Below are 15,017 nucleotides of genomic sequence, written 5' to 3'. Positions count from 1 at the left end.
CCAGAGTGGAGTGGGCGGGGCCAGAGTGGAGTGGGCGGGGTTATGGGCATGGCTACATCGCCACCCCGTGGCCTCGTTGAGCCCTGCTGGCAATGTGGTTGCTTCAGCAACAAAAAAGTCGCACGAATCACCGACGATGCTGTCGTGAAAGCGACGGGAAATCAAGTGGACATGGGTGGGCAGGTCGCGTCCCGAGAACTGGCCAGAGACAGAATTAACAGCCGCGTGGGAGACCGAGAGAAGAGAAAGAGACGGACATCGCGCCCGGAGAGGTGCAACTAAATCCCTTGAAGGAAATTAAGGAATTTGAGGGTCATTTGCCCAGCAATGGGAAGATTTTTACAGGCCGACAACAACGACGGGCGTTGAAGGCGACACTCACTCTGGTTGTACTGGCTACAGGCCTGCAGGCCCGGCTCAGGCCCGGGCCTCGGCTTGCTCTTGGAGCCCGCCATGCAGCCACCTGCTCCTGCGGGCGATCCAGTAGAGGCAGGCTCGATGCCGGGGGCTAGGCCGCACAGTAGCAGCAGCAGCCACGGTGGTGACATGGCGGCCTAACGCAGCCACCCCCAACACGACACAACCGCGATGTTTACTTCCCTGCAGGAGGAATACGATGAGCTATGAGGCTCTTTTTCACAGATGGTCCAGTAAGGGGCACGGGATCAGAACGTTACAACAATAATATTAAAAAACCGATATGAGTGCAAAGTATAGGAAAGGTAAACATCACTTTCAAAAACTATACATTGTAAACTAAACTTTTTTTATACTCTGGTTCTTTCGGTAAAGTCACGTAGGTATTAAATAAAATAACACTGGTCAACAACAACAACAACAAAATTTCTGGCCTGGACTTTTGCAGCTGTTTTAGACTCATTTCAGGGTAGTGATTCCAAATCTGATCTCAGATTTGCTCTATTACATCTCATTATTATGCTATCGGCATACCCCATTTTAATTGATTTTATCCGAAAACAGGACCCTGCGGGGTGGGCTGGTAGGAATAATACTTAGTACCGGTACAGGGATATTGACCGGGTATAGAGGAGTTAAAGAAAAAATTACTGTATTCTAGTGTAACGTTAATTAAAAGTGTTTGTTTTGACAAGAAACGCTGTGAGATTTAAAGACTCGTAGTCTTTCATTTCCAAACGATCACATCTGAGATTAATTGACCTTAGATGGGGAAACTCGAATGCATTTACTAGTATAAAGGTGAAATAAAATAGAGGGAATAAACGGCACCTTGGTGCATTTTATGTCGTCTACATAGAGTTGAATAAACCGGCGTTTGGCATATTCATATAACAGTACTACATTGAGCAGTGTTTGTTTGGCACTTCGAGTTTTTATTCGCGCGCACGACATGGATACCGAAAACAACCACGACTTTGAAGACCCCAATGGTTGTCTGGACGCCCACGTTGAAAATATGCTTGCTGAAACAGAGACCGCATTTGCTGCTGGAACCCTTTACAAACTCGCAGTGAAAAGCGTGGACCCAGAACCAACCGCAGTTGGTGCTGCTATAACGGTAGCATCGCCACCAAACATGCAGCCAGCAGCTAAATAATCAAAGATTGCAGCACACGGCAGAGATGTGGTGAACACGGCAGAGATGTAGTGAACACGACAGAGATGATAGTGAACACGACAGAGATATAGTGAACACGACAGAGATATAGTGAACACGACAGAGATGTAGAGATGATAGTGAACACGGCAGAGATGTAGTGAACACAGCAGATGTAGTGAACACGGCAGAGATGTAGTGAACACGGCAGAGATGTGGTGAACACGGCAGAGATGTGGTGAACACGGCAGAGATGTGGTGAACACGGCAGAGATGTAGTGAACACGACAGAGATGTAGAGATGATAGTGAACACGACAGAGATATAGTGAACACGACAGAGATGTAGAGATGATAGTGAACACGACAGAGATGTAGTGAACACGACAGAGATGTAGAGATGATAGTGAACACGACAGAGATGTAGAGATGATAGTGAACACGGCAGAGATGTAGTGAACACAGCAGATGTAGTGAACACGACAGAGATGTAGTGAACACGGTAGAACTATAAGCGAGTGAATAGCAGCAGCGACGAGGCCTCTCGCTGCCTCTGCTCTGCCGCTGCCGGGCTGCAGATTCAGCCGAGTCAGGCACCACTGCCAATATGCACAACAACAACAATAAACGTGCTGCGTTTCATCTCTGTGTTAATAAGCCTCCCGCACTAGGCCTCGCGAAGCCTGCCGCACTAGGCCTCGCGCCGTGCTTTTCGTGCACAAATAAGGCGATTAAATGTATCTCGTCTCTGTGTTAATGAATGTTTCTTGTCTCTGTGTTAAAAAAACGTGCTGCGTTTCAGTAAAGTATTTTTTTTTAAAATAAACGTGCTGCGTTTCATCTCTGTGTTAATAAGACTGCCGCACTAGGCCTCGCGAAGCCTGCCGCACTAGGCCTCGCGCCGTGCTTTTCGTGCACAAATAAGGCGATTAAATGTATCTCGTCTCTGTGTTAATAAATGTTTCTTGTCTCTGTTAAAAAAACGTGCTGCGTTTCAGTAAAGTAATTTTTTTTTAAATAAACGTGCTGCGTTTCATCTCTGTGTTAATAAGCCTGCCGCACTAGGCCTCGCGCCGTGCTTTTCGTGCACAAATAAGGCGATTAAATGTATCTCGTCTCTGTGTTAATAAATGTTTCTTGTCTCTGTGTTAAAAAAACGTGCTGCGTTTCAGTAAAGTAATTTTTTTTAAATAAACGTGCTGCGTTTCATCTCTGTGTTAATAAGCCTGCCGCACTAGGCCTCGCGAAGGCTGCCGCACTAGGCCTCGCGCCGTGCTTTTCGTGCACTAAGAAGGCGATTAAATGTATCTCGTCTCTGTGTTAATAAATGTTTCTTGTCTCTGTGTTAAAAAAACGTGCTGCGTTTCAGTAAAGTATTTTTTTTTAAATAAACGTGCTGCGTTTCAGTAAAGTAATTTTGAAGCGAAGTTTAAAGTTTTGCCGTGATGCGCCGGAAGCGACGGCCATCTTGTTTAATTCACAGATCGCAGGGGGCGCGGGCGGCCATCTTGTCGGACAGGGTCATGCCAAGTGTTTGCAGTAGGGGGCGATGTTGATACACGGACGGACGGACGGACGCGGACGGACGGACGGACGCGGACGGACGGACGCGGACGGACGGACAAACGCGGACGGACGGACACATTAATCTATTGGTGGTCTGGTCCACTTCGTTCCTACCAGTATTAACTGTCACTTATGATTGCAAGTTGTTGCGAGTCAGTGACTGCTTTAGTGTTAAAATATGGTGCTGTATTTTTAGGATAGTGTGTTTATAATATAATTTTATGTAGATATCCACATTTATTAAATATTTTTCTTCTGCAGTTTTAATTGAAAATGCAATATTTGATATCTCAAAAACCTGATGACAAAAACTGATGCCGGATTTGGAATCAGCACCCCAAAATTACCTTAAAACCGTTGGAATACCTTATACACTACTATATACACTACACTATACACTACACTATACACTACACTACACACTACTATATAACCTCGTGCCACGGCAGCTCTCTCGCCTACTTCAGCAGTGTCTACTTGCTGTGGTTGTCCCACCTGATGATGGACGCTTGTGTTGCGATCAAAACGTGATTTATTTTATTTTCTACCCACGTGACTTTACCGAAACAACCAAAGAGCGTGGATTCCTGCAGTCACGAACGCTTCAAATCAAGATTAAACTGTTTTATTTAACAAGGTAAAGCCCACTGAGGAATTACGTTATTTTTCAGAAACGACCTGGCCACAAATAGCTCAACAAAGTGGCCTACGTGGACATTTACAGCGGCAGAATAATCTATATGTAGTGATATTATAAACTACATTAGAAGCAAGTGTTGCTGTCTGGTTGGCGAGCAAGACGTGGCGTCCAGAAGGAGGGACAGACGGACGGTCAGGGCCAATTGACGCGCCGCCTACCAGATAAATACATTGGGTAGATTGCAAAATCACATTTCGTTTTAAAGCCTCTACTCGGTAAACATGGAACGTTGTTGGCCGACGTTGGCATGTTTACTGAGACGCGTCACGTGTCTCAGTAAACATGCTCAGTGTGGGGAGGTCAACAGTGGTTATTTTCTTGGTAAACTCGTCCCCGCCATAGAAATGTAGAATTTCAACCCATGGCTCAAGAGCTAGAAACATGGGGTGTATTATACGTTGTGATCCGTTTATAAATACTCCATTCACAGAGGAATGCATCACAGATAAAACATTTCATTTCAAAGCCTGTGCCTAGTAAACATGGTACGTTGGGCCAGCGTTGGCATGATTTCTGGAAGCGTGTCTAAATAGACGTTTTACACATTTTAACAATCTCCCCTTGTAAGATTGGCAGCCGTCGCTTTCACAAAATGCAATCACCCGTTGATAAGGACGTGAAGAGGAGTGTCTACAGACAGGTCCGTTGTCAATCCACTGCTGAACGAAGTCAGCCCCATGGCGTGCGGGTCACGGGAGTTATTTAACCACCACTTCACGCTGGGTCGGTGAAAGTAAAAGGTAGCAAATACGTGGCGACAGAGAAATACAGCACAGAGTACAGAGGCGTTCCTCGCGGTTACGCGGATCACCTTTTAGGGACGAACTTCACACGCCATGCGCTTCACAGTTACGCGCTCGAGAGAAAAAAAAGGTAAATTAAAAGTTTCAAAATAAAAATGTTTGTCCAGTGATCAAAATTCAAAGTAAAACAAATATCTGTGGCAGGTGAGGCGACTGAGTTCTGATGGCGTCACGGGCTGAGCCACCGCAGACCTGAGTCGACGCAGGCCACGGAGACATTCAAGAAGCGCTGAAGTCGTTCCTTATTCAGCAGTCATCACTTTCATCTTCATTGTTGTTATTTGTTTTTATATTCCTTGTTAAGTAAGTTATGTTAGTAACAGTATTATGAAGTCATATTTATACGTATTTTGTAAATTCAGGGCTAAAATAGATGACGTTTTCCTTCATTTGCTTCGGTAACGCAATTGCACCCCCCTTACTACAGCGTGTGCGTCTACGGGCGAGCACGCTTCACACAGCGCGCTTCACACAGCACGCTTCACACAGCGCGCTTCACACAGCGCGCATCACACAGCGCGCTTCACACAGCGCGCGTCACACAGCGCGCGTCACACAGCGCGCTTCACACAGCGCGCTTCACACAGCGCGCTTCACACAGCGCGCGTCACACAGCGCGCGTCACACAGCGCGCTTCACACAGCGCGCTTCACACAGCGCGCGTCACACAGCGCGCTTCACACAGCGCGCGTCACACAGCACGCTTCACACAGCGCGCTTCACACAGCGCGCTTCACACAGCGCGCGTCACACAGCACGCTTCACACAGAGCGCGTCACACAGCGCGCTTCACACAGCGCGCTTCACACAGCGCGCTTCACACAGCGCGCGTCACACAGCGCGCTTCACACAGCGCGCTTCACACAGCGCGCTTCACACAGCGCGCTTCACACAGCGCGCGTCACACAGCGCGCTTCACACAGCGCGCTTCACACAGCGCGCTTCACACAGAGCGCTTCACACAGAGCGCGTCACACAGCGCGCTTCACACAGCGCGCTTCCACTGACGAGCAGCTGAACGTCGCCAGCACATTGCGCTGAATGTCGCTGCACTGACCTCTACTGCCGACACCGTCGACCCTGCGGCATCCAACAACACGCACCATCCAGGCTCAAATCTGCTGAGCTTGTGAGCTCCAATGAGGCTGAGTGAATTCTGCATGGCTTGGCCATGCGCTATTACACATTAGTTGTACAGGGTGGTCCAGATGCCTTGTGACCCCCATTTTATCCTCTAATACGTAATATATTCAAATCAAGAATGTGATATATATATTCTATGGGTCTTTGGGTAAAGCCACGTAGATATAACAATTATAATACATGTAATATATGTCGAAGTAAAGGTGATTTGAAACAGAGATGAATATGCAAAGAAAAAAATGTTCGGGGTAAATTTATTGTGGGTCACAAGACCTCACGGATAACCCTGTACATTTAAGGGAATTTTCGGCTGAGTTCATATGGACTATTTATGGAATACACATATGGGTTGATAGAAACTGAGCGCACCATTTCCATCATCCCAGTGAGTTTGATTTGTGACACGGATGATCTCGTTGAGCCATTTTGCCCGGCTATGTCACAAGGGAGACCCGTGGTGCGTGAGCACAGCAGCATCAGCAACACAAACCATCAATACTGCAGAGAACGCGTGCACAACCCTTAAGAGATATCGCACAACGAAGGAGGTATTTAACGGGTCGTGAAGGAAACGCACAAGCGTTCGTCAGAGTACGTTCGACCCAGTGGTGCTTATTCTGCAGTAGAAGGTCTCCCATGCTGGGGGCGCTTTTCGCTGCATGTCGTCGTCGTCGTCAGCTCTTGTGCAGGCTGCTGCTGCTGCTGGGTGGATTGTTGCACCGCGGGATTGTAAGGGATGGCGACGGGGTGGGGCGCTTCATCCATCAGTGGATTGATCAAGGCAGATGATGGCGTTTGGAGGCATTTTGACTTTGATTCTTGTTGAAATATTATTCGACAAAACGACTTTTTAATGTTGTAGGGGAAATCCGTTTACTGCATTTCAAACGATAAAACAGAGACATTAAAAACCACGGAGACCACTGCGAACGTACAGACACGCACACTCAGGGGTCTGTATCAATTCATCTTGTGCACCATCATCAATCTCTCTCCTTGGCCCACTTTCTCCCCTCCCTCGCTCCCTCGGTCTCTCCCCCTCTCTCCCCGAGGTACTCGCACAGATTACGAATTCGCTCTGAATATCGCCGTTTCAACCCGTATTCGTTCATCACTCAAACAGCAATGATTGCGATGATGGTGATTAACGTATGTAAAAAAAAACTGTTAATGAGTACACGTTTTAAATATTTCAGGTGTGATGCTTGGGGTGAGATTTGGCACATGCTCGGCAATTTGATCACAGGCTAAACATAAAAGCTGAGCACCTTTGTATTTATGTTGAACTTCGTTCGCACCATACGTAGCCAACCGTGCTTTTTGTAGATTTGAGTCTGGATAGCACTTCGTTGGTTCACCAATGCGCATGTCGGGTTGTCATCATTTGTGTGTCCGTGCACCTCCCGCCAAAGATATCTGAAATTCTCATGTGGCCCTGAATTTCCCAGATATCTGCAATCCCCCTGAGGTCCCTCACCCCCTGAAGTCTTCACACACAGTCACTCGTTCTTGTGGAACGCGCTCTCTGGTCTGCCACACCAGGCAAACCCCAGCACCGATCGTTTTTATGGGCCACACTGTGCTGATGATTGCACCTCCGATTAGCACGGTTGGCTACGTACGTGCGAAAGAAGTTCAACATACATGAACTTAAAACTATGTATTTTTTTATTTTCACAGGTAAGGCCCACTGAGCTATATAGCTGTATTTTTTCAGAAACGACCTGGCCACAAATGATAGCTCAATGAAGTGGCTTATCACGTGCAAATTTATCGTAGACAAATACTCTAAAATACACGTTGATTTTTAAAGTGGAGGGAAAACCCGGAGGACCCGAAGAAAAATCCACACGACCACGGGGAGAGCACGCAAACTCCAAATATACAGCAGCAGCAGGCGTCAGGGTCGGGATCGAACCCACGACCTCCTGTATACCAGGCGAGGTAGTTAACATCTCCCAGCCACCGTGATGATGATGATGAGAGAGAGACACGCAAACTCCAAATATACAGCAGCAGGCGTCAGGGTCGGGATCGAACCCACGACCTCCTGTATACCAGGCGAGGTAGTTAACATCTCCCAGCCACCGTGATGATGATGATGAGAGAGAGACACGCAAACTCCAAATATACAGCAGCAGCAGGCGTCAGGGTCGGGATCGAACCCACGACCTCCTGTAGACCAGGCGAGGTAGTTAACATCTCCTAGCCGCCGAGGCACGATTTTGTCCTCTGCATTGCTCTGTCTTCCGGTGCCCTTCACCCGTCCTGGCGTCCATCCCTGTTGAGCATGGCCGGGCGTCGCCGTTCTTTTACTCCCTTCCTCTCTGGGTCTTCACCTAAAGAATCCCCCTCGATCCACTCCCTTTAGCGCGTTCCCTCCAACACATGCCCAATCCACACATTCTCTTTCTCTTCCCAATTGATTTATGAGACTCATAGAAGTCAAAAGTAGTTCGTGTAAACAAATTGAATCGGACGTTGGTCTGCTTGGCTCATCGGCTAACCTACGTGTTTGCAAAATGCATTTCGGTAGTGAAATACACTTTGGTCTAATTTCAATGTATGACCGAACTGAATTGATTGTTCACTTCGTTGAGCCGCCGGGGCGCTTGTGCCACGCCCACTTTTGAAACCTTTAAAAGCGGCGGCCTTCGGTGACCTTCCCCCTCCTGAAGACGGCGGCCTTCGGTGACCTTCCCCCTCCTGAAGACGGCGGCCTTCGGTGACCTTCCCCCTCCTGAAGACGGCGGCCTTCGGTGACTTTCCCCCTCCTGAAGACGGCGGCCTTCGGTGACCTTCCCCCTCCTGAAGACGGCGGCCTTCGGTGACCTTCCCCCTCCTGAAGACGGCGGCCTTCGGTGACCTTCCCCCTCCTGAAGACGGCGGCCTTCGGTGACCTTCCCCCTCCTGAAGACGGCGGCCTTCGGTGACCTTCCCCTTCCTGAAGACGGCGGCCTTCGGTGACCTTCCCCCTCCTGAAGACGGCGGCCTTCGGTGACCTTCCCCCTCCTGAAGACGGAGGCCTTCGGTGACCTTCCCCTTCCTGAAGACGGCGGCCTTCGGTGACCTTCCCCCTCCTGAAGACGGAGGCCTTCGGTGACCTTCCCCTTCCTGAAGACGGAGGCCTTCGGTGACCTTCCCCCTCCTGAAGACGGCGGCCTTCAGTGACCTTCCCCCTCCTGAAGACGGAGGCCTTCGGTGACCTTCCCCCTCCTGAAGACGGCGGCCTTCGGTGACCTTCCCCCTCCTGAAGACGGAGGCCTTCGGTGACCTTCCCCCTCCTGAAGACGGCGGCCTTCGGTGACCTTCCCCCTCCTGAAGACGGCGGCCTTCGGTGACCTTCCCCCTCCTGAAGACGGAGGCCTTCGGTGACCTTCCCCCTCCTGAAGACGGCGGCCTTCGGTGACCTTCCCCCTCCTGAAGACGGAGGCCTTCGGTGACCTTCCCCCTCCTGAAGACGGCGGCCTTCAGTGACCTTCCCCCTCCTGAAGACGGAGGCCTTCGGTGACCTTCCCCCTCCTGAAGACGGCGGCCTTCGGTGACCTTCCCCCTCCTGAAGACGGAGGCCTTCGGTGACCTTCCCCCTCCTGAAGACGGCGGCCTTCGGTGACCTTCCCCCTCCTGAAGACGGCGGCCTTCGGTGACCTTCCCCCTCCTGAAGACGGCGGCCTTCAGTGACCTTCCCCATCCTGAAGACGGCGGCCTTCGGTGACCTTCCCCCTCCTGAAGACGGCGGCCTTCGGTGACCTTCCCGCTCCTGAAGACGGCGGCCTTCGGTGACCTTCCCCCTCCTGAAGACGGAGGCCTTCGGTGACCTTCCCCCTCCTGAAGACGGCGGCCTTCGGTGACCTTCCCCCTCCTGAAGACGGCGGCCTTCGGTGACCTTCCCCCTCCTGAAGACGGCGGCCTTCGGTGACCTTCCCCCTCCTGAAGACGGCGGCCTTCGGTGACCTTCCCCCTCCTGAAGACGGCGGCCTTCGGTGACCTTCCCCCTCCTGAAGACGGCGGCCTTCGGTGACCTTCCCCATCCTGAAGACGGCGGCCTTCGGTGACCTTCCCCCTCCTGAAGACGGCGGCCTTCGGTGACCTTCCCGCTCCTGAAGACGGCGGCCTTCGGTGACCTTCCCCCTCCGGCCTCCTGAAGACGATCGCTGGTGTTGTGATCGAAACGTCGTGGGTTTTGTTTTTTAGTACCGAAAGAACCAAGAATAAATCTACATTATAGACTGCCAGTATGCTCACTCCGATTAAGAACCAGGCTACAGTCTACATTAGTGAGGTTTTTTTTTCTACGTGACTTTACCGAAAGAACCAAAGAACATGTGCTGTACTATATTACCCACAATCCATCAAGAGAGTGGTTCACACATGTCGCACACTTACGCGTTGTATTGGATGTACTCCATAAATATTCCAAGTTAGAGACTTCGCGTTGATTGTTATTAAAAGTAAAGTGGCTTGGGCAGGACACGTCGCGAAATGAAAGTTGCCCTCTCTTGAGATGTGATTGCAATGGCAGTGCATGCCTCTATCATTTGTGGCCAGGTCACTTCTGAAAATGAGCTACTGTATATCGCTCAGTGGCATTTACCTGGTAAAATAACATTTAGCTCATTTAACTTTTAATTGTTGAAATCAGCTCCTGGCCAGCAGCTCCCTGCATTGCTGCGTCGTGGGACCATGAGACATGGTGACGGCTTGGGGAGGCATTCATCCAGCAGTTGATAGAGCACGATAATGGTGGTGATATGCGCTGCTGTGGTTGATCTGGAGTCGCCTGTGTTCAGAGTGCTCTGCTGTGATGCAGTACATCAATTGCACTGTACATGTAAATGACAGTAAGCGCCAATCTCCATCCGTTCCACCCTCTCTCATTGCCTTCCCATCTCTCTCCGCATCCCATCCCCCCCTCTCTGCCCCCCTCCCTCTGCCCCCCCTCTCTCTGCCTCCCCATCTCTCTCCGCATCCCATCCCCCCCTCTCTCTGCCCCCCTCCCTCTGCCCCCCCTCTCTCTGCCTCCCCATCTCTCTCCGCATCCCATCCCCCTCTGTCTGCCCCCCCCCCTCTGCCTCCCCATCTCTCGCCCACTCTCCCCCCACCGTCTCTCGCTTTATCTCCCTGCTGCCTGTCTCTCTCCCCTGTCTCTCTCCCCTGTCTCTCTCCCACTCCCCCCTCTCCCGATGCTCTCCTCGTCTCCTCGCCCCTTTGCCCCCCCCCCGCCCGTCTATCTCACGCTCCCCCTGCCCCCCCCCCCTATCGATCTCTCTCTTCCCCCCCTCCCCGTACGCCCGAGTAGTCACCATGAGATTGCCTCTCTCTCTCTCTCCCTCCTCGCCACGCGCTCCGTCACCGCAGGCATTAAGATTCAGCTCAGCGCCGTCGTCTCCGCCACCGATAAAGCCCCCCGCCCCCCACCTCACCAGCGGCAGTGTTCTCGTGCTGAGCCCCCCCACCACCACCTCCACACAGAAAACAATCGCCTAGGCGACGGCACGACAGGACACAAGCTCGCAACACGGCGAGAAGACACCACGTGGGAACACACAACACGACACGGTGTGACACAACACGACAACACCACGTGACACCACACGACAACACCACACGGTGTGACACAACACGACAACACCACGTGACACCACAACCCTATTTAGGAAGCCACTGGAGCGATGCGCTTTTAAATCGTCATCGAGATTGATAACTCATCCCGTTAGAGCTGCTCTTCGTGTTTCGTTTGTTTCCCACCCCGCACCTCCGATCAGCACGGTTGGCTACGTACGGCGAGAAAGAAGTTCAACGTACATGCATCAACAGGACAATGACACCATGAGATGTGACACGACCAAAGATGACAATGTGGGATAACAGCCATGACGACACGAGAAGACTGAATGCGACGTGGCCCAACACGACGTCACGAGCACGTGACGCATCACGACACAATAGAAGGTGGCACGACAGAACAACGGTAGCCATGGATACAACACGCTGACAACACAAACACTTCGACACAAGAGTCATTATCAAAGACTGCCCCGTCAATTAACTGCACCTGTTTAGACTTTGAATCATCTCATTAAAGGAGTCAAATACGTCAACGAGGTTTTGCTTTTGCTGCTAAACTTGCAGACCGGGCAGAGCGTTCGGCGCTGGCTGCGTGTTGACGAAGTTCACGGTGCGAACGCGCGTGGTCTGTCATGCCGCCTGCTGCTCCACACTTGCTGCGTGCCCCCCCCTCTCTCTCTCCACGTGGTCGCGTGGATCTTCCTCCGGGTCCTCCGGGTTTTCTCTCTCCACATTTAGAATCAACGTCACGCGTTTCGAGTATTTGGCTGCTGTACATTTCCATATGATAAGCCACTTCGTTGAGCCATCGGTTGTGGCCAGGTCGCTTCTGACAAAGGGCGGATTAGCTCAGTGGGCCTTACCTCGCTAAACAACACGTCACATGGTGACACGAGTGTGTAATAACATCACGCAAAGTCTGCCTCGAACAAAAATACCCATTATTCATGCGCACAAATTACACCGCAAATTGCTCCAGTTTGGGTGATGCACACAGCAGCAATCACCGTCCCTTACTTGCAGACGACTGCCCACAACACAGAGCATGCTTGCACCTGCGCCTCGCCATTTCTTCCTGGCACCACTTGCCCCCACGTGTCTGCATCGCCTTTTCGGTGTGTTCATGTCACTGTTAGACTAAAGTGCAGCACTTGCTTGCACCTGTGCCTCGCCATTTCTGGCGCCTCTTACATTTGCACTTTTTGATTCGCACGTGTTAAATTTACGACCATTGAATACCCCCGTTTGCTAGTTGTGCAATATTCCTTAATGATCCTTTACTGGTTCTCTACAATATTGATGTGTTTGTCTTTTGTTGTTGCTGTGCTCACGCACCACGGATGATCCTTGTAACATAGCCAGGAAATAAAATAAACTTAAACTTTAGGTGCAGATGCCGAGTCACATTGTCCCCGCAAGGACAGCTGCCACTGGGGGTGCACTTTGAAAGGTGCTGAGATGAGATGTACAGCGCTGAGACGCCCCGGAAGGGCGTGGGCGCTTTATCAAAAACGAATCATGATCTTGAGCATTTCATAATGCACAGTGGCACGTTCAACGAGTATATACACACACACGCTCTCTCTGCCATGCAAAGACAACATCCCAATGTCGCCTTTAAAAGACTGTTGTGATAAATGCGATTAGCAAGCTCTTATAAACCATTCGAGGGAGCTCAAGAGAGGGTATTTTTGGCCTACTCTTCCACGTATTGAAAGAGGTGGGAGTTACCTATACACACTTTACCCCATCACACGCAACCTGCCGCGAGACCCACTGTGGCTCACCCAGGGTTCACCCATGTACGAGTACGTACTACGTACTATGTTGAACTTTTATCGCACCTCCAATTAGCAGAGTTGGCTACGTACGGTGCGAAAGAAGTTCAACATACATACGACAACGTGCAATGAAATACACATCGCACGTTGGTGTTAAACTCAACCATTTCAAGCCTAAAGCCAACGGCAAGAAGCTTCATTGGTCAGAATGCGATCGATTAATTGTCACGTAATAAAACTATAGATTTGTAAACATGACAATCTTGTCGGGTGGTGAGAGGATTCATAACACGAATTCTGACAAAACGACCATCTCATGGTCTAACCAAGATACAAATACGGATTGCTGGACAGTATTGGCTCAGCTTTAAGTTGATATAATTATCGATGATGGTGCTTGGCATGGCACCAATTTGGAGGTAATCAGCCCGAGCCGATTTTCTCTACGGAGAAATTATGTTTGCAATAATTTTCCTTCCTCTTGCAATACGGTTATTTGTTTGACCACATTTTTATTGTGTTTGTTTGTGCCACTTTGATGACCCCATGCCACCGTTGCTCGCCAGACTCCATCCCGGTCTCTATAATTCTCACCTGCTTAAACACAATTCAACCTGAAGCTTGGCATCAATTGCGCGATTAAAGTGGCTCACACACGTGATCACGACACGTGACAGCCTTAGAAGCAAACGGGAGCTTCGAACTGCAGCTCGCGGGCGCGGGTTTGATGATGATCCGGGTTTGATGATCCGGGCTCGGATCTTTGATCTCAATCACTTGAAGCTCTGCAGGACTCACTTCCAGTTTCAGCAGCCTCAATTTCCACACCTCCCTGGCCAATCGTATTGCTTATTTAACAAAGTAGATCAGTAGATGATATGCCACATTCACACATATATATATAGGCACGCCTGTCCAAAACAACGCTAATGGATTATTTAGTGTCATATTTTTTGCGTCGAACAAGGACCCATATGTCATCTCTGGCAGTTGACGAGCATTCATTCACGCGAAGCCGTCACTGACTGCTTAATGAGAGAGACTGTGAGGTTGTTGGATGACAGTCCAACTGATATTTTAAATTCCCAAAGCTGGGATGTTTTGCGAGAACCAAATGTCTTGTGATGATGTTTATACGCGGTCATTAGGACCAGTATGAGCCCATAAACTCACGACCCGAAAGAACCCAGTTTAATCCCAGAAAGAATTAAATGGGGGTCACAATACATTTGGACCAGCCTGTACATTGGAGTATCTAAATTCCGTTAAAAATACGCGTTGTCTACAGGAATCAAATAAGTCATTAGAAAATGTAAAAGTAATGCTTCCAGTAACTAGACATGTTTTTATATTTAGTTTGTGTTCGCAAAAACAAGAGTGTGTATATCCCTCAGTACATTTCTTAAAGTGTGGGTACTCACTCCTCTTCCAAAATGCCTGGCCAGCGTGGAAGAGTAGGCCAAGGACCTCCCACTGGTGGAGGCCCTTCCACCAGCAGTGTCGTGAGCCAAGACCTGTCAGGGCTGCGCCTAAACAGGTGCTCGCTAACTGCACTCGATGGGAAGCTTCGTCTCGACACCGACATCAGAACAAGGCCGAGATGCATGCGTTTATAACGGGTTATTCAAACACTTACTTGCCATGCATATTACCCCTGGCGTCGCCGGCATTAATTGAATTTAATTGCTCGTTAGCGACATTCTGCCGGGCTTCGTTAACTGGGCTTAATGCGGGAACAGTGACTGGCTGCGCAGGCAATTGGCCCGCCTGTCTCTTTACAGGCTGACAGACCGTGGGAGCGCTGAGCCTGCACCAATGAGTTCCCTGGGTTCGAATCCAGGTTTCAGTCTCCGCTTGTGATCGCACCGGGATCTGTCGTTG

The 15,017-nt window shown here is 50.1% G+C and overlaps 1 protein-coding gene across 3 annotated transcripts in view; it reads right to left on the bottom strand.

Moving 5' to 3' along the window:
- The window catches only part of LOC144947706 (riboflavin-binding protein-like), a 28,305-nt gene that overhangs the window by 6,848 nt on the left and 6,440 nt on the right, over positions 1-15,017 (bottom strand). For all 3 annotated transcript variants that reach the window (XM_078877010.1, XM_078877009.1, XM_078877008.1), the window contains exon 2: positions 383-554. In XM_078877010.1, coding sequence (XP_078733136.1) covers positions 383-548 — 166 coding nt within the window. In that variant the 5' untranslated portion in view covers positions 549-554. The remainder of the gene's footprint in view (positions 1-382; positions 555-15,017) is intronic.

This window comes from Lampetra fluviatilis, chromosome 46 (assembly GCF_964198595.1).
Source record: "Lampetra fluviatilis chromosome 46, kcLamFluv1.1, whole genome shotgun sequence".
NCBI classification, from domain to species: Eukaryota; Metazoa; Chordata; class Hyperoartia; order Petromyzontiformes; family Petromyzontidae; genus Lampetra; species Lampetra fluviatilis.
This window is presented reverse-complemented; position numbering and strand designations above follow the sequence as displayed.